Genomic DNA, 24,296 nt, shown 5'->3' with positions numbered 1-24,296 from the left:
TCTGTGAACATAATTATTTTAAAATTGTTCACTTTGCTAGACTCTTCATCATGTTCAGTTTTATCCAGCATGGTAATTGAATATGCAGCAGATATGTGAACAAATAAAGTATATATTATTGATATATATGATATTGACAGTCATAGATCTGCATGTATTTGTATGTACTGTGAAATGTTATTTTCCAAATCAACTTTGAGTTACAATGATCTAATGCATACATGTGCACGTATGAACTCATTCTATATATGTTTTCCCTTGTAATGTGAATTTTATCTTTACTTTTATAACTAGGACAATATCTTCAGACTTGAAACATCCCACTTTGAGAATGGCCGAGGAAAAAGTCCCTATGACCCAAAGCTGCTGACTGCTTCTCTTTTAATTGGTGAGTATGTCACAGATAGACTGATCATTTTTTCCCCCCTGGGCCTTTTCAATGAGTTGCCCACATAGATAAAAATAGAAAAGGCTGGGAAGCAGAGAGCAGATAATATGAAGGCTATGGCTGAAATCACGTCTGCCCAATTTTTGCTGAGATCAAAACATTTTCATTGAAAGTATAAACTGGTCCAAGGTATTTTGCTTTTTTGTGGGTGTTTTGTGATGTTCAAACTTTCAATGAAATGTGTAATATTACCCTTGATGAGTGAAACTAGTTTCCAAGTCATTTATCCTGTTTCTCTGGTCTAAGCAATGAAGAAATTGTTGTCAGCTTCTCTGCAACACTTTAAAACACACACACAATGGCGGTTTCATCCAGATGTCTCGAGCTGCTACCATAAACAAGCCCCCCCTTCAAGAGAGCAGCTGTTACAGAAGTTTTCCAAGTGCAGTTGATCTCCGAGAGGTCGCTCCCTAAACCACTTCCAGATGAAAACGTTCAGTCATGAGTCCGTCGAAAAGTAATCTTAATGTATTTTAATAAAACCATCCTTTAATCCATATGTGTCTGTTATTGCATTTATCAGCAAAACGTGTGGCCAGCTGAGATCACGTTGAAAGTATGCTGACTCAAACATGACACCTCGTTTAATGATGCCAACAATTTGGAAAAGATTCCTCCAATTCACAAATGGAACGGTCTTAAATTACCCGGCATAGAAACCATACCACACGCTCTTTTTATTAATACATAGTGCTTTTCGGTGGTTAGACTTCACCTAGTGTCAGCTGCAATGTCATATTTTGTGCAAAGTGGATACTTCAGCTTTAAATCCGTCTCTTACATTGATAGCACTTAAAACATAAAACATCACAAGCGGTCTTTGAAATAATGAATGGCCTAATGGGCGGTCTCTCCTTGTGTAGAATTTAGTAAAGAAACAAGTTTATTCTTTTATACTTCTACAAAATAATGTATGCAGTATTCAAAGGAGTTCTGCTTCATTGAATGCCTATATACAGACTACAGATCAGTGATTAGATAATATACTCTGCTTATCTGAGATGGCAGCAGGCCACCAACACAATACCATGCTTGCAAAAGTTCTTTTTGGACGCCATGTGGCTCTATGGCAGTGGCTCCATGCTTCACTTCTCATCTTTGACTTTGCTCAGTGAGGAAAGTAATTCAACTATAGATCTGTCTGACTGCAACAGATTAAGTCAGAAGGAGTGAATGGATTTCTAAGTACCCTTCAGAATGCATTCCTTGAGTGCCCAGCGAGAGATGAAAACCTCTACAATATCAGAAGAGCACATTCCTAGCTTGTGATGGCAGAAACGCTGACACCTGTAAGGCATATGGTTTAGTAATCATTCTGTCTAATACAGGCTCTTGACCAACCAGTTTGTAAAGGTTTGCATTGCAGGATACTGACATCCTGCTATTGGAAGATGTTACCTTAGTTTACAATGTTTGTGAAATGCAATAACATTAAAAATAGTAATAAAAACATGTATTACATAAAATGAGGTATTTATTTCCATGAAATCACTGGTAAATGTCTGGTTGTTAAAATAAATACCTACATATAACACACAACTTGGCAGGAAAATACATTTCATTGCTGAAAGGTTTAATTAAATCGTCATCTTTTGGAACCCAGTAAAGACCTGACAGGAAAATTGATCTTAAATGGCTGAATTATGCATGACATGTTGATTGTTTAATTTTTTTTTATGATTATGATCCCTCCCGGTAGGTCAGTCAGAATCAATTGCTGTAAATCTCTTCATTGGCGAGTCCTTAATTTCAAATCACTTCCACCGTCATATTTATCACCCTTTTCGTTTTTCATCATTGCCATATGGCTCTGGGTGTTTGTAACCTCAATGGGAAATTTCACACCACTAATTGTTTCTGCTTCCTTCTTTGTTAAATGAGAATAATGTGATCTGGATGATCCGCAAGGAAAACGCTTCTTTCTGCTGTGAAATCTCACATTTCATGATGCTCACTACAAAAGGTCAGGGTTAGGGGGAAACGGAAAGTTACAGATAATGTGAAAATTACCCTCTTAATTGATGTGATATTTCCCTTTTTTCAAGTTAATGTTTTCAAAGGTCAAGACGATTTTTGGTGATTTTGTAATTGAAGGTTCTCTTTAATCTTCTTGAGGGCCTTTTTTAACAAAAAATTCAAAGAAAATTGTTCAGATTCCCCAATATGCCCTGCTCTTGTGAACATCTTTACCCTCCTCCTTTAACAGACTCCACAGTTGAAGCTCAGACGTGTTGGTCTATAGCAGATTGGCATTTGTTGTGCAGTAGCTTTTATGTACTGTGTTTTAAGTACAACATTATTTGCATGTTTAACATAATTAAATTGGCAGAAATGAATTAATGATTGTGTTCAATAGTTTGAAGACTGCACATGTAATTAATAAGTATTTGTATTTCTTTAAAAGAAAGGAATACACCATATGCGGTCTTACATTTTGCAAAGATCTACTTGTTGTCTATTCTGTATGAAGTATGCAGAGACCACAGTAACCCAATTGTTTCAGGTACCTTCCCCCAGATTAAAATAACAAAGCAAATCCATTTGCAATAAACTCTAATGGATTCCACATTAAAATTAATATGTACTTGTCCAACAATGTATCAAAGAAATCCTGTGATCGTTACCTGTAGTTCATACTGCACATACCAGAGGTCAATATGCGTCTTCAGTGTCTCCAGATTGTTGCTCCAAAGATTATTAATTTATTTGTTTTTAAATTGCAGATGGAGAATTGTATTCTGGGACTTCTGCGGATTTCATGGGCAGAGATTTTGCCATTTTCCGTACGTTGGGACAACATCATCCAATCAGGACAGAACAGCATGATTCAAGGTGGCTAAATGGTATGAGAACTGAAATATCTTTTGTATTTAACACATCTGATGGAATCCCTTACCCTTACAGACATTCCAGCTGTTAATACCTTTAAACTCTTGCTATAAGATAGGAATCACTTCAAGTTTATTTTTATGATAGTTTGGGAACTAACCTCTGCTTTCTTTTTTCATAAACCAACAAAGAATATCACTGTTGATACCAAAGCTCACCAGACAAGCAGCTTTTCTGTTCAGCATTCTTTCACATTCGACACTCCAGGAAGTGAGACCTGATGACACAATGCATCCTTGGCTTTGCTTTAATCCATGCTTTGAATGACAGACTGCTAAGAGGATAACTGTTATCAGATACTGTCCATAACACACTTGTTTTTGATGTTTCATTCCCACTTCAGAGATTAAAAAAGAGGGTAAAGTGCCCTCTAGCAAATTGTCTGCTCTCAGAAAGGAATTACAACATACAATACCTAAATTTAAGGTTTGGAGAATGCTTTCATATTTTCCCACAGCGTTAAGCGTTAATCTTATGTTTAAGATTCACATCAAACTAAATCTTTTTTTTTTTTGTCATGCATGACTGCACTTTTTTTTTCTCTAAACAACGTATAAAGAGAACGTTTGTTCCAACAATAATCCTTTCTCATTGTTATCGCAGATATGTTATATGTAATCTTTGTGTTCATTAGGTCCTTTCTTTTCAGGCGTATTAATTGTCTGTTCTTGTAGAAAAGCAAATAAGATAGTCGGGGTTTAAAGAATAGATGTCAGATTGAGACTTTTGAACATGTTTTTTTTCCCCCCCACTTGATAAAGGCTTGTTTGATTTAAACTCTTCTATGCTTACATAATGCCTTAACAAAATACGTACTTCAAAGGGTTATTTTAAAAAAGGAGGTCAAGTGGAAGGATTTTTATAACAAACTATTTCACAGGGACTATTGTTATAAAAGGGATCTGCTCTTATTGTACTTTTTTGAGAGCAGCTGAAACTTGTAAGGACTATGAACCTCTATATGAGCTGAATCCCAACTGAAAGAACTTTCACAATGGGGGAGGGTGGCCTGTAGGATCTGATAAGCCAATTTGTGTTGCTTTGATGTGTAGCCTTTTGGAGAAAGTTGTCTTGTTTTAGTCAGTTTAATTAGTACTTGTCCTGTCAATACCAATTTCCTCAAATCAAGTCGGTACTTTTCCATTGGCGCTCAATAGGGATTTACTGTTCACTGCGTAATTCTGGTCTCTGTATACATGTGTGCTGGGAGTTAGTCAGCGAGATTAAAGCTGAAGTAGATGCCACAGTAATTTGTGTCACAGCGGTGTGACCAGCCCTGCTGACATAGCTCTTCGCAAATTAATTAGTTTCTGTTGGTAGCTCGATTGTTTTTTCCACTCTAAAAACTTTAGGTCAACAATCAGATTAAACTACTGCAGAGAAGTGGCCAGTATTGCAGATATAAGAGTCATATTTGCTGAATAGTTAAAGGCATAAACAAATGCCCTTCGGTGCTGCTTTATCCACATAAATTAAAGGTCAGATGTTGATCTGTGAATAATGTTAAAAGTTTATTACCAATATAAATTTGCAGGGTACGAGCAGAAGCAATAATAAGTAATATACAGATTATAATAAAACCCAAACTGACAAATATATGTGAAACTAAATCTTCCTGGCCCACAGAAACCGATTGCAACATATTCAAAGTACAATGTGAATGGAACTGTAAATACTACAGTTACTAGCATACAAGCAAACACTATGTATTATACTTGTTAGGTGCTATTGTTCCTGCTGCTTTGATGATTGTATTGATCCATGATGGCACTGAGTCTGAAACTGAATATGATACAGAATGTGAATTCCAGTTCACTACACAAAGGCATGTATAGAATTTTATATAATGAAAAGTAAATAGCCATACACAGAAACAAACCCCTATGAATCTATGCATGATAAAGTCTGATCATCTTCAAAAGCCACATACTGAAATAGTTTATTATAATAATAATAATAATAATAATAATAATAATAATAATAATAATAATTATTATTATTATTATTATTTATCTCATTAATATCAACTAGTCAATGCTGTTTGATTGACAGCTGTATGACGTTATATCTAAACAGATTACATGCATTATCTCTGAAGAATTATATTGAACAATGGGAAAAGGCGAAACTGACCTTCCAACTCTTCAGCTCCCCTGTGTGCCTCTTTTGTGATGATAGACAAAATCTGTGCAGTCAAACAGCACGTTTCAGGGTTTGTCTTATGAGATGAAAGACCAGTAGCTAAGGCAATGATAATCAGTTGTTTTTGAAAGGATCCCCAAAATGAGAAAAATATAGGTTTGTGTCCGGAGCTCCAAATAACAATACAGCTGTGAGATTAATAAGTGTGACAGCAATTTTGTACTTCTAGCCTATATCACAGCCATGTCAGTTCCATTATTTGTGTTTGTTTGTTTGTTCAATCTGAAGCAGGATTTACTTGCTTTTGAAATAATTTCTCATATCATTATGTATTGTAGGTGGTTGATTTTCCAATATTTACTGCACATGTTCAAAGAGCTGCCACCTACTGTGATTCTCAGGAAACAGTTGTTGTATGGCAAAACACAGAACATGTTTATTTCCTGTCTATGGCTCGACTTCTTGGAAAAATAAGTTTATTATTTATTTTCTCCAGATCGGTAGTGGTCTTTTTAAACAAGAATAATATAACTGTAATCTGAATATGTAGTGCTTGATGTGTTTTTTATTTAATTTGAACTAACCCATATTACTTGTCCTAATGTCATCTGGTCCAAGGTTTTGCTATTTTATAAGTTGACCTGTGATATGGGTATATGTGTGTATGTATTAGACTATGTGGGCATTTAAAAAACAGCAGACAAGCCAAAGAAACAAGAAGTGTAGTATTACAAGAAAAGACACGTAAAGAAACAGAAAGGTCAAAGTGCAAACATGAGTGTGTGACTTTAATGCAAAAGTGAAGAGACTAAAATGGCCAAGGAGCTAAACTAGCAGGTGGTAAACTAGCAATTAAAATTATTAGAATAAATAATATGGAAATGACTGTATACATTGACTTCCAATTCAGGAATCTGAAAGGGGCCTTTAGCTTTAAAACTAAGACCTTTTATTATCATGTGATTTTGAAATGTATTCAATTCTGAGTTTAATAGTGAAATCAACATTTCAGTGTTTATTATCCAAATGATAGTAAAAGGCTGTGGCAACAATGTGTGCATTAAGAAAAGTGCAATATATTGGGATACATGTTAGGATTCACAAAATAAAGATTAAAATGTAATTTACTGAACTGCAATGTTTTAACTGTTGAGAATATTATTCTTGTCACTGTGGATTTGACATTCAGATTTGTCATCTAAATCTATTTACAGTTGAAGCAATTATTAATTGAAACTGATTTATTAACATACTATAATTACTCCCATTTGATGTAGTTCCTGTGTTTGTTTGATTTTTTCAGATCCCAGATTTGTGAGTGTCCATCTTATTCCAGAGAGTGATAATCCTGAAGATGATAAAATGTACTTATTTTTCCGAGAAAATGCAATGGATGGAGAGCACACCGGGAAAGCAACCCATGCTAGGATTGGACAGCTCTGTAAGGTAACAGCCTTTACCAAATACATCAAAATAATACATGTTCATCTTATAGGAATAAACTAATGTGTGTGTGTCACTTTAGTGATCAGAATTACACACAGTGTAATTCAGTGTTTAGTGTGCTGAATATTGTTTGTAGTTACCAATGATATGTTTTCTAGGATTCTAGTTGACTGAACTGAGTTCAAGGTGTAAACATTTGACTGCCTCTTCACAGAAGACAATCACTAAACAGCACTGTTTAAGGGACTGGTGCTGAGGCTGTCAACTAGCACTGTCTATTTACATGAAGAAAAACAGATGCATCATTATGTGCATGTTATCTTGAAAACAGTTCTGAACTGATTATATTATTTTGCCTTTTGCAACTCTTTGAGACAGTAGTGGAACAGTTTTAGTCCTATGGCTTACATGGAACATACCAAACAAATGCTTCAAGTTGATTAAAATCACTGCACTAATGCAAGTGTCTTCGGCTGTCACGACAAAACTGTAAGCTAAAGAAACTGAACACCAGTATGACCAGTGCATGCTGCTAAGCTAAGACCAGGTCAGTTTACACTGCAGCTGTGATTTAAGTGCCAGCTGCTGCATTGGAATCACCCATCAGTTATTACTAATGAACTCAGTGAGAGTAGTTTCTTGATGAGAAGAAAGAAAAACTAATAATTGTGCCCATAAATGTGGTATTTGTCCAATCTGAAAGCTTTTAACTCATTGGCTTTTTCAACACAGTCGCCTACATTTCCTTGCTGAAGATCATAGTCTATGATGGGCACCACATGGAGGCAGTAGGAATATGAGAGCATACTGCACTCAGCAGGGCCTCATAAAAATACCAAAGATTACCACTGTAAATACGCCATGGGATCTTGGCACACATGTATGTTTACGGCATGATTTTAAAATCCATATAAATGCATTCCCAATTACAGCATCACTAGTATTTTGGGTGTATCGTGGATTCATACTTCAAAAGGTGAAGAAAATCTTTATGGGTAATCAAATAATAAAAGTTTTTATGCAACTGTGGGGGATAAAGGGGATAGAAACAAATCAGAAAAGTGTTATGGTATGCTGTAATCATAAGACAGGAATCAGATCCCAAAATATATGTTATTATCTAAATTTGAGAATTATAATTATATAATATATATATAAAAAATAACTAGTGTTTCTGTATTTATTTAATTTGTATGTCAGAATGACTTTGGAGGTCACAGAAGCCTGGTCAATAAATGGACCACCTTCCTAAAAGCAAGACTCATCTGTTCTGTGCCAGGATCCAATGGCATCGATACCCACTTTGATGAACTGCGTAAGTATAAAGGCCATTGCACACCACATCCGAAACGTAATTTGTAGTCCATCATCCGTAAAATTGCACATTGGATCCGTTAAAACCGCGCCAGACACACAGCCTTTCCTGCTTCTCCGTCTCACAAGCTAAGCCACTGTTTCTTTACATCCTCACTTTCAATGATATGTAAAAAAAAATAAAAAAAATAAACACAAAAACTATTCCTCATTGTAAAGACACAAAAGCAGAGTGCATGGTGCAAACTATTTATTTGAAAGTGCATATTTTTGTAAATAATGTAAGTCACATATTAGTTTTTTCTCTAAGAGAATTCTAGCTACATCAGTAGGTACCATTCATGCCCAGCTTTTCATATATTGTCTGTCTATATTTGTTTTCTTGTAGTTATCCGTTGTTAGACACGCAGATGATACGTTTTTTCATCAATCCACGTCTTCCTGTCATTTTTCATTGGTCAGTGTCATTTTTAGCATATGTAAAATCTGATTGAATCAAACTAATTACAATTAAAAAATGTACGCATTCCTGCTGTACGACACGCACTTAAAAATCAGATACATCATCGGATCCAGTGTTTTAATGCCTTTAGTCCTAGCACGCAAAGGAAGAGTGTGAATGTTGATTGTGATAGTTCCATACGTGAACCTTTTTGTAGGTAAACAAATATTTTATTATTTTCAGAGGATGTCTTTCTGATGACCTCAAAGGATCCCAAGAACCCTGTTATATATGCTGTATTTTCAACATCCAGGTACGATTATTTATTAGTAGGTTTCTTTCAAAGCATACAGTGCTTTTTTGTTGAATGTGTCCTGCTATCCCTTTTCATTTTCTAAAATGCTGAGTAAACAGATTATAGATAGATAAATTACAATTCTGCAAATGTCATACATCAGTACATTCCCGATATTGTTCCTGCTGGCTAATACATTTATAGGTGGCCATCCCGTTGACCTCACTTCACTAGGATTGGAAAATGCCTTTTAGCAATCTCCTGCTCTTTAATACCTGTGCCCTTGATTCAAGTTTCAGTAAAGGCTTTAGAAAATCTTGTTAACATGAAACACAAGTCTCCTTCGAGAAAGAGGCCCTGCATTTCTGACAGTCATGTGCAGCTACATCACTAAAGGCTACAGTAGCAATGTTAATTATTTAAGTGCTCAACAAGGTGGGAGGAAGTTGAAAATAAGAATTGTATAAAAATAACTATGAATACATAACAGTGCGATTTAACTTGGGTTTAAATCTGCATAAATCTCAATGAATTATTGTTGCCTTGTTGAAATATAGGCTTTGTTTAAATTGTATTTTTAAAATATATTTTAAACTGATATTTCTGTTTTGTTTTAGTTTTCTTTCTAATTTGCTTTAATTAATACAATTAGGCTTTTTCATTAAATAAACCAAACAATGTGAATGTACAAACTCAATTATTTGTACAGTCCCTGCAAATAAAATCTTCATAGCATTGCTTTTCTAACACGTTCTCTAAATGAAAAGGCAAATAGAGGATTAGTTCTTTGAAACTCCATTTGATTCGACCAAATTAGAAAACTGTAACATGTTAATCCACGTTCTGAAGAGGGTCATTGCTTATTTGTTGCATTTGGTAGTGATAACAGTCATTGGTTTGGTTAATTAAATTTTTTGCTAAACAAATGCTAATACATTCATTTTTCACAGTATCTTAATCAATATGTGGTGCTAATTGTATAGAGCAGGCAATTTATCAACTAGACTAATCTTTAATTTAATTAAGTCTAGCACATAATGACTTCAATAGATTTATTTTGTTTTCCCCAGCAACATCTTCAAGGGGTCAGCAGTATGCATGTACAGCATGACTGATGTGCGGAGAGTGTTTCTTGGACCGTATGCACACAGAGAGGGACCCAATTATCAGTGGGTACCATTCCAAGGAAGAGTGCCGTACCCACGTCCTGGAACTGTAAGAGACCAATTGAATTAAACTGATTGTCATGCATGCTTTGTGCCCGAATTATAAGATTAATAAAGCTTCATACATAAGGTCATATTCACATGGTCTTTGTTTTATTTTATGTATTTATTTTTTACAAAATTGAAACTACTGGCTCCATAAAATTAATCAATGTCAATGAAATACTAATGCATATTCTCTAACAACCCCATTCACATTGTTTTATTTTGATAGATTTTATCTTTATATTTAACATAAAACAATATATTTCTTAATATTTACAATCTATACTGAATACTCAATACTTCAGTTTATGATTATATTCTTTAATAATTTGTACATATTTTTTTATTTGTCCTTTTTTTTCTGTAGTGCCCAAGCAAAACGTTTGGTGGGTTTGATTCTACTAAAGATCTTCCTGATGATGTCATCACTTTTGCAAGAAGCCACCCTGCCATGTACAACCCTGTCCATCCAATTAATAACCGTCCAATTATCATCAAAACTGACGTTGACTACCAGTTCACACAGATAGTGGTGGACAGAGTGGATGCTGAGGATGGGCAGTACGATGTCATGTTCATTGGAACAGGTACTCATCATATTATTCAACCAACTCTGTTGTTTTATATGTGAAGTCATTTCCTCAGTTATCTTCGTAAAGATTTTATTGATCCACACCAAGGAAACCGATGCTTGTTGAAGAACATGTTCAGGCAGATATTAACCACTTAGTACTGTGCGCCTGCTTTCTCCACGTTCTCCTGTCTCTGTGTCGGTATAGACTTGCACTAATGGGTCCATTTCAGTGTGAAATTTCCCACAGGTTTGAGTGTATGAACTCACAGGTATGTGTCTCCTTTTGTTTTGAAGATGTTGGCACGGTTTTGAAAGTGGTATCGATTCCTAAGGAGACCTGGCACGACCTGGAGGAGGTGCTATTGGAGGAAATGACTGTGTTCAGAGTAGGTTTACTTCTCAGTTTTAAATAACTCATGCATATCAGTAAAGTAAAGCTGGATGTGTGATAAAGAATGTGTTGTAAAGAAATGCCTACACAGGAGGACACTATTTTAACAGCTCAATGTTGTAGCATGTGGTGTTTAATTGCCATTCACCTTTTACCTCAGCTATAGAGACTTTAATGTCTAAGCAAAGGTATAAAGGTGTAATATATATAGTATATGTAGTTTGACACTATGTGGGTACTCACAGATGGGAAACTAGTCGAAACTATCTTTTTCACTGTGAAGTCTAATACAGAGGTCAAGATTCTCAAATACATATAAATACCACTTCCCTGGAGCAGCACATCAGTGCCAAAGTCAATAGCATGCATGCAGACACTGATATGATGATGCTTGGAATGCATTTGCCAATGACATTTACTAATCACTTAGGAAAACCTAATTGTATTTGTTTTTTCACCCATCATAGGAACCTACTGCTATCACAGCCATGGAGCTTTCAACCAAACAGGTGAGGTGTTTGTAGTGTTTAATAATACGTTAGACATTGAATGGTCTACTCTTAGTTTTCTTATATACAGCTGATTGTAAAAAAGCAGATGAAAATGCTGATTTGAGCAGTTCCCTGGTATGAGCATGTATCTTCGGACGGACATTTGTGTAGAGAGCCTGAAAGCAAAAAAGAAGCACAGTAAAGATACAATACTGTTTTGGTCAGAACAATTTGGGACAGACTAGCACTTGTGTCCATAAACAAATGTCACCAATTCTGAAATATACAGATTTACCAAAGAAGATGTTCAGGTCCAACATTAAAAATCTTAATTGATTTTCCATTTAAACCTTAACTTAACAAATTTTTTATCGTGAGGCAGACGGTGAAAAGAAAGCTCGGCTACACATTATATAACATCTGGCCATATTATGCTGTATGTATGTGTATAATGCATTTATTTATTGAATTATTAAGTTGAAAGTAAAAGTTTCAGGCTTGTTTTTAGAGTACTTTGTTCACTAAAGTGACCCTAATAAGGCCGAGCTAGTTTGTCATGAAATGTGCATGAATGCTCATTGAGGTGGAGCAAAACACCCCACAGGGGAAAATCAATATTAAAACTTAAATAATGAGGTTTTGTATGAAGCAATGTTAACCATTCAGGAACAAGAGAGCCATTTCATTAACTTTTCTTTTTAGAGAAATAAATGATTCCCTCGTATTCTGAGAAATTGACCCAGGCAACCTTAGATGGATTTCCAAAATGCATAAATTAGTTTGTAGTTCATATTTGAGTAAATAAAAAATGCTGCTATTTAAGACACCAGTGCATCACATTTGAGTATGAGTGAGTCAAGGCCCAAGTATTAACAAGCCTAAAGTCTCTATATTGATGGAAATATACATGTGTTGATATCAATATAGAAGTATAATAGTATATTCTAAATATAAACTACTATGATCCTTAATATTTGTTAGAAAGGATCTATTACCATCTACTGAAACGCATTATTTTATTTTTACAGCAACAGCTCTATCTGGGCTCGGCCATTGGAGTTTTGCAGATGCCGTTGCACCGCTGTGATGTGTATGGCAAGGCCTGCGCTGAGTGCTGCTTAGCGAGAGACCCCTACTGTGCGTGGGACGGCACTGAGTGTTCCCGATACTTCCCCACTGCAAAAAGGTGAGCCGGGCTGGCTGGGGTCTGCAATCTGAACCCGCGAACGAAAGCGGCGCATATGTGGACTGCGCTACGGGCAGCGCAAGCCTCTTTTCCAAATATTTGCTTAAACTGAGAAATGAGAAACAGACGACAAGGCATGCTAAGTACGTGCTGGGGTGTGATAAAGAATGTTTATTGGGAAATTAAGCACACCCGTGGTTCATGCAGGGATCTGATTTTAACCCATTAAAATCCAATTCAAGGAATACTTCAAGTCATAACAACCTAATACATTATAGATCAGCTTACAAGAATCACAAACTGTATAGCTAGTTCCAACACCGTTATCGTTTTTAAATTATTTTTGTATCTTTGCTTCACTAATTGTCTAATTGCATTACACTGCATGCTACATTTCTCAGTGAATCACTGTGCAATATCTGACATTTGCACAGTGCACCTTCTGTGTGATTTAATTAGACATTGCAAGGTGGTTTAGTTGTGTGTGCCATACATTTGCAATGCATATTTTTGCTAAACTGATCTGAAACAAAGGACCACTTTACAAGAACAGATTGTTCTCTTTTCCTAAATTGAATGAGCTTTGTTTTACATTAATACATTCACAAAGTTTAATAATGTTGAAAATGTTGAAATTATGGAAGAATGCTAGTGCACAATTACTCAGATAACCTTATTGACATTATCTAGAAGTGTTGGATCTAGTTGTGAAAAAATTCCTGGTAATATACACCTGTCAGAAAAGTCATTGAGTTACATTCCACAGTGCTTCATACATCTGTATTGTTTTAAAACCCAGATGTGTCGAAATGGTCACTTCACGGTGCATGGTAGAGATTCCTTTGGACAAAACTCATTTCCTCTTTTTCATCGGTCTGTTTTTACTTGACATTTTAGATCCTTCAAGGATAGAAAAATGTATTTTCCCTTTTTTCTTACAATATTATCAAGGTGACATTGCAGAAAAGCAGTGGTAATATCATCTGGAAAAACACATCCCCCATTGTTTTATGACAACACCAGCAAATACATCTGCCTGAATGTCCATTTGTATTGCAACTATAACCTCTATTAGACTTTTGTATAGATATAATGAAGATGCATCTTTCTGTTTTACACATTGACATGCCACACTATATTCAAACAGCATGTGATGAGCATCAGAAGTCAACTGCAGGTGTTTTGACTATGAGAGAAATCTCGTAAAATCTTAAATAACTTAACCCTCGGCTTGTTTACTCTTCAGACAAAACTGCACACTGTAAACATTGTATAAGAAAACAATACATGATCTCAAATACATATTTGCCCTTCAGGTACATGAGCTGCTCTCAAAAGAAGAACAATTTTAATATAATCACATATGTGAGGCACATGGTTGTGATACCATTTTACATCAAAAAATGAAATTTGTTAAGTATAATAATAAATAATAATACATTAAATAATCTCTTGTAATTTACTTGTGGCAAAATAAAAAATAAAGAAGTGTTTCCAATATTTCCATTAAATTGCCTCCTACTGGTTCATGCTCTATTGGGTTATTGATTTTAATTTCTGCTGCCTGGCTTCATGTTACTGCTGCTAAACATTGCTTTCTGGCTTCTGGAAGAGAGAACAGAATTACCTTGTAAAAGAAGCCAGTAATTCCAGATCTATTTATCGACTGGATCATTGAACCTCGGCTACAATCTGCTAAAGTTACAAACTAGTTGAACTTGTGGATGAAACAAACTGCAGGAAGAAGTAAATCATGCCATCCATTGACCTTGACTCTGAAATGCGTTATCGATTCTGTGCATTGTCAATACATTTCAGTGTAGGCAACGCAGCAAGAGCTATGTGTTCATTTATGTATCTATTTGCATCCATATACCTTCATAGGACTGCTTTGCTATAATATGTAGGTCTAAATGCCAGAACATATCGCAATTAAACTATTGTAAAAGCCTGGTGTGTGAGTGCGGGGGTTTAATTGCGATCTGACTGATGCAAATGGATGCAGTGTTGTTTTCAAGTTTCATCTTATTGTATGTGCTGATTAGAATTGTAGGATTCAGTTATGATTAGTCCACACGTATATTATTTATTCATTTTCCATGTGTAATTCCAGGCGGACGAGACGACAGGACATCAGGAACGGGGACCCTCTGACCCAGTGCTCAGATTTGCAGCATCATGGTAAGTCTGTGTTTTAAAAAAGGCTGAAAACAGAGCTGTTTGGTTAAGTTGCAAAGGGAAATCAGTGTCTTCATACACTTTTTATGTTTGTTAAACTCATTATTTATTTAGTTTGAATATATTTTTAATTGGTTTAATTATTGATGTACGTTTTAGAATTAATGTGAAATGTTGGGGGGAAAAAACAAATAAAACAAACAAGTATTTTGTAAAAATGTAATATCATCTTGGTTGCAATCTCCAAACTATATTTTACCAGCGTTCCTTTATATTTATATGGCCGTTAAAACATGCTTCTGATGCATGGTTAATTTTGGTTTCTTTTTATATATTAAGAATGAATGAATAAATAAATACAGTTTCCACATTAAGTTCACCCTGTACAGAAAAGCATTGGACTTTCCTATAGCCTCCCCTACTTACTGTCTGAAAAAACAAGAAGCCGTAACCACCCACACTGTGCAGACCACACATTGATTTCTCATTTATGAAAGGCTTTAGGACCAGCTTGTTATTTTGAAAACTAAAACCGCCTGAGCACCATATTGTGGGCCTTTACCTTAAAAAAAAAAGAAAAAGAAAAAGATAAAAAAAAAAAAACACAAGCTGACCATTGCAAGGAAGCTATTGAGGAACGCATTGCTGGAATTTTACTTTTCACTCCGGTGACAGCTGTCAGTTCAAATATTCACAGTCCTTTAAGCTTTAATCAATTTACACACCTAATAGCTTTACCCTAAAGGCCACACAAGGATAACAGCGTTATGGTAGATTTGTAAAGCTCTAAAAGGTATTGTTTTAAACTTTATAATGACAAAAATGCTTTTGAATGCACAAAAGAATACAATTCTATGCTTTATACACAACCTGCAAACCTGGAGTGTCACATTACACCTCGTTTCTTAAAGACAAAGACTTGAAGAAAGGTGTTCAGTACACACACAAAATACTTCAACACAATACATTTAAAAAGGAAAATGGAACAAAGTTTACATTGCTGTTTCAAACTCTACTTTATTTCATGTATTTATTTTCCTCCCAAATAAATATACGATGTTGCCCTGTTGTGCAAATATTTTATTTTAACACAATAGGGCCGCATTGTAAACACCAGCATCTTGATTAATATCTGTTGATTCTGGAACCATGCCCAGTTCTAGAAAATCATGAGTGTCTTTAATACTGCATGGAGACTGAGATAAGCGACTCATGTCATGCTTTCGCTCTTACTGATCAATATCAACCCACCTGCTCAATAAAGTTCATACCCAGTTCCTCGCCAGGCAAAGACGTGGTGCCATTTGCTGCACGAGTGAAATGACTCATCATTTTCTGTAAAAAGACTGTAACATCTGGCCTCTACATCAAGATTCTTCGAGAGGGACTGTTGTGCGTGTGTGCCAAGGGTCATCAGTCCAAAGAAAGCAATCGTTTTGAAAGACAGTTGTGGTATTATAACTCTGCGATGGTCTGGGCCCCATTGAGAACAGGCGGGCTCTGTCTCTGACTGACCCCAGAGAAAGCGTACCAGTAAAACCAGTTCATCAGTACACCGTCCTATAGATTATGTAACAGGAATGGTGTGTAATCCTGCAGACTAGCACAGCTGATCTCATTCACAGTATGTGCGAGTGCATTGCTCCATTTCACACAGCAAAGGGGCAGAACCACAATTTATTAAATCCACTCAGACTTTGACTCGGTACCAGAATAAACAGATGGTCTATTTACAGATGTCACGATTCTGTAAATCACAATGTAGTATGTTCATCAGACACTTAATATAGATACATTTACTATACAGGTGAATTAGCTTATTTGTTTTTGTTTTGTTTTGTTTTACTGACAGACGACTTAAACGGACAAGGGACTTTGGAAGATAAGATTATTTATGGCGTGGAAAATAGCAGCACTTTCCTGGAGTGCAGCCCCAAATCCCAGCGTGCCCGCATCTACTGGCAGTTTCAGAAACAGAACGAGGAGCGCAAACACGAGGTAAACGCCATTTGCATTTGTTGATATTTTTCCTAAAGTCTCATATGTTCACAAATGAGGATATGGATTTTAGACATGAAATGTACACTCACCTAAAGGATTATTAGGAACACCTTTTCAATTTCTCATTAATGCAATTATCTAACCAACCAATCACATGGCAGTTGCTTCAATGCATTTAGGGGTGTGGTCCTGGTCAAGACAATCTCCTGAACTCCAAACTGAATGTCTGAATGGGAAAGAAAGGTGATTTAAGCAATTTTGAGCGTGGCATGGTTGTTGGTGCCACACGGGCCGGTCTGAGTATTTCACAATCTGCTCAGTTACTGGGATTTTCACACACAACCATTTCTAGGGTTTACAAAGAATGGTGTGAAAAGGGAAAAACATCCAGTATGCGGCAGTCCTGTGGGCGAAAATGCCTTGTTGATGCTAGAGGTCAGAGGAGAATGGGCCGACTGATTCAAGCTGATAGAAGAGCAACTTTGACTGAAATAACCACTCGTTACAACCGAGGTATGCAGCAAAGCATTTGTGAAGCCACAACACGTACAACCTTGAGGCGGATGGGCTACAACAGCAGAAGACCCCACCGGGTACCACTCATCTCCACTACAAATAGGAAAAAGAGGCTACAATTTGCACAAGCTCACCAAAATTGGACAGTTGAAGACTGGAAAAATGTTGCCTGGTCTGATGAGTCTCGATTTCTGTTGAGACATTCAGATGGTAGAGTCAGAATTTGGCGTAAACAGAATGAGAACATGGATCCATCATGCCTTGTTACCACTGTGCAGGCTGGTGGTGGTGGTGTAATGGTGTGGGGGATGTTTTCCTGGCACACTTTAGGCCCCTTAGTGCCAATTGGGCATCGTTTAAATGCCACGGCCTACCTGAGCATTGTTTCTGACCATGTCCATCCCTTTATGACCACCATGTACCCATCCTCTGATGGCTACTTCCAGCAGGATAATGCACCATGTCACAAAGGTCGAATCATTTCAAATTGGTTTCTTGAACATGACAATGAGTTCACTGTACTAAACTGGCCCCCACAGTCACCAGATCTCAACCCAATAGAGCATCTTTGGGATGTGGTGGAACGGGAGCTTCGTGCCCTGGATGTGCATCCCACAAATCTCCATCAACTGCAAGATGCTATCCTATCAATATGGGCCAACATATGCTTTCAGCACCTTGTTGAATCAATGCCACGTAGAATTAAGGCAGTTCTGAAGGCGTAAGGGGGTCAAACACAGTATTAGTATGGTGTTCCTAATAATCCTTTAGGTGAGTGTATAGTAGTAATACATACAATTTTCACATGAATTCAGTTTGTTTGTGTGTTCATCCTTTGGTTCGTGGCTGATTGATTAATGTCAATTAAATGTCAATTTAGTAATGTAACACTAATGCGATTAAATACATATAAAAAATACGTTAGAGAACCTTTTTTTTACATTACTGGCTTAATTTGTCCAGATTTCTCTTGTCTCCAGCCACTGATTGAAGGCACATCTTGACTGAGTCTCTCGTTGTGTCATATGTTTATTCACCAAGCTAATTTCCCCGGTTCTTTTTCTTCCATAATGGTTGACCAGTGCTATAAAGCTGCAGCCCCAAGTTTCTTAAAAGAAACACACCTAAGAAATGGGCCATGACTGTCTCCTCATGCAGATCTAGCACTGCCATTACGCTGAGTACGATCAGTCGCCTGAGAGCATCGAATCGTGGTCTATTTTACAGTTTTTGGAAATCAGTCAACGTCTTCCTAGTTCTTTTGTTTTTCTTTTTCCTATTATTTTCCCACTGTAGCCGTCTTGTAAATGGTATTAGGGGTGTTGGTCGATATGGCCAATGCCTTTTTCTGATCCAAACACAGCTGAAAATGTATTAAAGACACTATTTATTTAGGAATGACCTAATACATGTATTTTGTTGGTTAAGAACAATGTGTTGGAAGCACTTTCCTAAAATAACTGTGATTTGCAATACATTGGGAAGATAAATCCACAAACATATAATGGCGGTAGATGAAGGATAGTATGAAGTCATGTGCATTAATACTTCTCTTCAAATTGCAGATCAAATCAGAGGAAAGATTCATACGCACAGAACAAGGCCTCCTCATCCGCAGCCTGCACAAGAAAGATTCAGGGATTTACTACTGCCATGCAGTCGAGCATGGATTCATGCAGACTTTGGTCAAGGTCACCCTCGAGGTTATTGACACCGAGCACCTGGACGAGCTTCTGCACAAGGATGAAGAAGGTGAAGGAGCGAAACCAAAGGAGGGCCACGGCATCGTCCCACCCAACCAAAAAGTCTGGTACAGAGACTTTATGTCCCTCATTAACCATCCTAACCTCAACACTATGGATGAATTTTGTGAGCAGGTGTGGAAAAGGGAACGCAAGCAGCGCAGACAGAAAGCTGCCAATGCCCAAACGCACGCCAACAAATGGAAACACCTTCAGGAAAACAAGAAGGGCAGAAACAGGCGGACCCATGAACTCGAGAGGGCACCGAGGAGTGTCTGATACAGCCGTGTCATTCGAGAGACTGAATCTGAGTAGACTTTAAAAGAAACTCAACTGGAAACAAATGCAATACACTCCTGGTCTAAGTCATTGCATTGGTGAAGATGTTTACAATGGTTTATTGGAAATGACTGACAACACCATCTTGTGTTCATACTTAACCCTTTTGACTGGTCTCCATAACGAAACGATGGAAACTAAAACTCGGACTGTAAATATTCAACAGCAAGAACTATATTTGACATTGCTTTGGGTTTTTAGTTTAGTTTAGATTCATAGTTCAGTTGTTATAATTGATTGCCATTCGCAAGACAAGTGTAAAACTAAAAACCGATGACGTTTTTTAAACGGACGTCGTCGTAAACTATATATTGAACTGATAAAGAATGACCGTACGAGTGTAAGAGGATGTTCATTATACAGTAGAAGGGTGTTTTGGATCTAATGTACAGTATAATACACCTGTCTGGCGCATTTGAAATGTCGATACAATGCTCTTTATATGTACTCAAGGTAACTGTGCAATTCCAATTTTCAGTACATCAAATTTCAACTAGTTCTTAGACAGCTCAAGACTTAATTGGTTGAGTATAATTTAAAATTGAATTAGCAAATACCAATAGAACAATATCATTTCAATTTCCATCTTTGTTTTTTCATTTTTTAAAACCGTTTGAGAGCACTGCATATTTAAATTAACTCACTATCAAAGTTGACAATATATCTCCTTTTGCCAAGTTGTTTTTCAAAGCAATAGTTCTATAATGAAGTCCTATATGATATGAGGTAATCTATTTTAATACATCATCTAAATAAGCTCTTCCAATCCTGACATATATTTAAACTTGCTGCAAAAGGAATATTTTATTTTTCATTCAACAGAGATCTATCTAAAAGTCATCTAACAGTATATAGTTGTACTTGTATTTCAATGTATATCTTCCTGCTTTACTACAAATACTACTGCATCCCAAAGGGGTAAAAAACTTTTACATTCTCAAACATTTCTTGTTTTTCTTTTTATGTTTCTCTTATTTGAAGATGCTTTTCTAAATTATTTTGGACACTTTTTTCTGAGCTTTATGCACTGTAAACTGACAGATCTACAGTATAATAATGTGGGTATATATTATCCCAAATACATGCTCATCAATCATCTGTTTAAAAAAAGAAACATTCTGTAATTTATTAATCTGTACCTGGACTACAGTAAAAGGTTTTTTCTAATTATTGTAGCATTGACAAACAAGCTACAACGTCAAAATCAATCAAATGCCTATCAGGGAGAAGGACCAACTAATAATATTACCTTTTTTTTAATTCATGTTATTTTTATCAAGGCAAAAATAGAAATAAACACTGAAACTATTTAATTTAAGTTCTTATTTTTACAACGGGATATGTTTTATTTAACTTATGTCAGACACGAGTGTAGGCCGGCAATGCTTTTGTTTTCTGTTTTAAAAGGTTTTTGAATCAGCTGACTTAACAAGACTTTGCATTTCTATTCCTGTGCATACATCTGTGTTACTCGAAAAAACAAAACTTGGTCTCCATTGACTGAATTAAGATGAGAATCTGCAAAGGGTCTGCATTACGGACATTTGGGAATTTGAATTATTCTTTACACGGCTGATTAGGTAATTACAATTTGTATCCCAAATGTACAGAGAAATAACCGTTATTAAGGGGGAAAAAATGGGCCATATATTCAAAAGAGCTGCATGTTTGCAAAAGGGGAGTTACAGAGTTTATTTTATAGATTTTTGTATTTCTTTTTCCTTGGAAATCTCAAGTTTGTGTCGTTGGGAGAACACCAAAATGGAAACTGTGTAGGAAAGAAGAGGTCTTGCACACTGTTCATCACAGCTGTCTCTTTTCAAATTTGGAGACGGGTTATTAAAAAGTATTCAAGTTCAACCGCAGAGTAAGAAACTTTTTATTTTTATGTTTTGATTGTGTCGCATTACACGACAGTGGTACCACTGAATTTGTTTAACTTGTTTAAATGAGTCACATGACTTTCTACAGTTTGTATCATAAAAGTCCAGGGGAAAGATGCACATAAGGAGTTGTTGTACATTATGTAAATTAATACATATATGTAGACTATAAATGTTTAGGTCACCCTGGATGATACTTTCCTTTATTTTCCTTTATTATAATGATTATTATTATTTCATTGTTTACAAAAATTGTCCATCTGTATTTTTATCCAAATAAGAGACAGTGACCTTTAGAGCATCACACCATTAAACCAGATGTGTTATGACAAATATAATTAGTTGGTGAATAAACTGCAGTTGTTCACTGTAGCCCCTATTTTATTATGTATGTTTTTTACATTTGGATTTATTCGTCCTCGCAAAATAATGTGCTGACACTTCTTCCAAATAGATTGCTTTTTTATCTGGAAAGCAAACTATTACTCCCATACATTCTCCAACTCGAGCAAGTATTTCTAGAGTTGCTTATAATGCCTGTTTAAGCTAGATCGTGAGTTTAAACCCGCAGTGTTTTGACAGACATTCCTCCTTTGAATTTTGCTGACTAACGATTTTAAGCAAGATGCTAACAAAGCACTAAGGGCTGCAAGAAACGTTTCTCAGATCCACAAAACCTTTGAATATATGACCCAAGTTATTTGATAAGTGGATGTATGTATCGGTGATTGAACACAACTCCTTATTTGGGAGAAAATAAACTCTAATGATGTCCCAGAGCTACAGCAACAAATGTAACCAGTCTTTAAGATGATGGCATGACTCCTCCAGCCAGACAGACTAATCTTGTTGAGCATGTGTTGGTTAAATATTCCCAACCTTAGAGCCACAATCATGAGCCAAGATCGCATTGTTCGTTTAGTGAACAACGGCAAAAGAAAGTGAACCAATATTGTCACAAAACCATAGATCAACATCAGTAACAACTAATGCATCTGGGGACATTGTCAGGCCTAAAAGGAGTTCAAGCTGTATCTCATTTGCAAACACAGACACCAGGCTCGGCCGTCCATCATTAACCAATGTTGCCGCCGGTGCTGATTGTCAATTACAATTAACAATCTATCAAAGTGACTGACATCCTGACAGCCTTGGCCCAATAATTACTGGTTATCTGGGATTTTTTTGTTTCTTTGTTATTTCATAAAGTATGTATTGGATGTAGTACACGTTTCTACAATAAGCTCCCTTGTTTAAGTATTTATTTTATTTTTAATGAAAATGTGATACAGGAAGTGCTTCTGAAATAAAGCTCCGTTTAGACGTTATACCTTTGTTTCAAACACAATGTGATAGCATGGCGAACAGTGCCTGGCTATAGCTCGACTATGAATCATGCGGTTGTTTTTGAGGCCTTTCCTATTAAACCTGGTCAAATCTCACAATACTTCCAACTGTTGTAGCTCGTCTGCAGGCAGCCTGGACGTGGGGCTGGAAACTGTGAAACCAATTGTGTGGATCAGCACATAGAGGGCGTCAGGAGGATAGATACGTTTTTAAACACCAGCCACCTGAGCTGCCATTTCCCCCTGCCATTGCTGAACCTTAACAGCAAAAGAAAAGGAATTAATGGTGGCCTATGTGCATAATAATTATTAAAAGACTCGTAACGCAGTGTCTATATACACCTAGACCCCATTCATTCCCCCTCAGTAGCTTTCTTGTTCGTTTTGTTCCCAGGTCGCCCAAAGTTTACTTCTTAAAATGACAGGAGCGTAAAGATCGGAGAGTTTACACATTCTCTGTCTCGATACTTTTGTTGGATACATTTCATTATGCAAAATTAAGTATTTGCAAGATGGCTCTGTTTGCAAGATAATATATACCCTGAAAAGTAGCTGTGAATTTAATGTAAAAAATAAAATCATGTCATGGTCCAAACAAATAAAAATAAAAGACACTGTGTACAAATTGCATGTGAATGCTATTTTAATGCATCAATTTTTATATATATAATTTAGTATTGACTAATGTTGTGTGTAATAGATCTGCCTTTTGCTTTATGCAGTACACATAAACCTGTTTTAAAGGTGTATATATTTTTCCTTAGGTAAATCAAAGGTACAGTGTAAAGTACTGGCATCCATAGGTACTCGATTCCAATGTGTTGTATATCACTTTTCATCTACTAATATACAACCATGTTCCCCACTTGGAAAAAAGTTATTTAATATTTCAGTGCAACACAGAACAGTATCCAGCAGATAGCATGGGTGTTTTATTAAGAGCAATGCATTTACATGACTGCTTTGCTCATTGCATTTCAGACGGTCTCTATGGAACTGGATGGAAATATAAGAGAAACTGCTGCTGTAAATTATTCTTTTTTTGGCATGTATTCAGTTGTTAAAATAAACATTTCTTCTTAAACATGAGGTTCTTGCTGTCTTTAATAATTGGAACGTGCATGCAGTTTTACTGACGAGAAACTGGCTCGTTTATTCCTTTATAATAAGGGAAAAGATTCTGAAATCTGATTGCAACTTTCTGAGTTTTAATATCTGCCCTCTCTTAGTTTTAATTGGATCCTCTTACAGAAACTGAACTGATCCTGAAATGTAACCTAGCATGAATGTACTGTGTATCATGCCTTCAGTTGACTTTGGCATCACATATGCTGTACTAGCTGTCATGGGTTTGGATTTAATCAAGTCAGGAATCCACGCCAGACATTGAATTGCTTTCCTGAAGTTACAAATAAAAGAAAAATGCAGAAAGTGAGTTGATTCTTTGAATGAATGAATAAAA

At 36.2% G+C, this 24,296-nt stretch overlaps 1 protein-coding gene across 2 annotated transcripts in view; it reads left to right on the top strand.

Moving 5' to 3' along the window:
* sema3ab (sema domain, immunoglobulin domain (Ig), short basic domain, secreted, (semaphorin) 3Ab) overlaps positions 1 to 23,918 on the top strand; it is a 120,368-nt gene extending 96,450 nt beyond the window's left edge. For both annotated transcript variants that reach the window (XM_066723651.1, XM_066723650.1), the window contains 13 exons: positions 295 to 388; positions 3,172 to 3,291; positions 6,783 to 6,925; positions 8,126 to 8,240; positions 8,925 to 8,994; positions 10,047 to 10,191; positions 10,555 to 10,774; positions 11,056 to 11,147; positions 11,620 to 11,661; positions 12,672 to 12,829; positions 14,943 to 15,010; positions 16,860 to 17,005; positions 19,090 to 23,918. In XM_066723651.1, the coding sequence (XP_066579748.1) occupies positions 295 to 388; positions 3,172 to 3,291; positions 6,783 to 6,925; positions 8,126 to 8,240; positions 8,925 to 8,994; positions 10,047 to 10,191; positions 10,555 to 10,774; positions 11,056 to 11,147; positions 11,620 to 11,661; positions 12,672 to 12,829; positions 14,943 to 15,010; positions 16,860 to 17,005; positions 19,090 to 19,545 (1,869 nt within the window). In that variant the 3' untranslated portion in view covers positions 19,546 to 23,918. The remainder of the gene's footprint in view (positions 1 to 294; positions 389 to 3,171; positions 3,292 to 6,782; positions 6,926 to 8,125; positions 8,241 to 8,924; positions 8,995 to 10,046; positions 10,192 to 10,554; positions 10,775 to 11,055; positions 11,148 to 11,619; positions 11,662 to 12,671; positions 12,830 to 14,942; positions 15,011 to 16,859; positions 17,006 to 19,089) is intronic.
* Positions 23,919 to 24,296: the final 378 nt, after the last annotated feature.

This window comes from Amia ocellicauda, chromosome 15 (genome assembly GCF_036373705.1).
Source record: "Amia ocellicauda isolate fAmiCal2 chromosome 15, fAmiCal2.hap1, whole genome shotgun sequence".
NCBI classification, from domain to species: Eukaryota; Metazoa; Chordata; class Actinopteri; order Amiiformes; family Amiidae; genus Amia; species Amia ocellicauda.
This window is presented reverse-complemented; position numbering and strand designations above follow the sequence as displayed.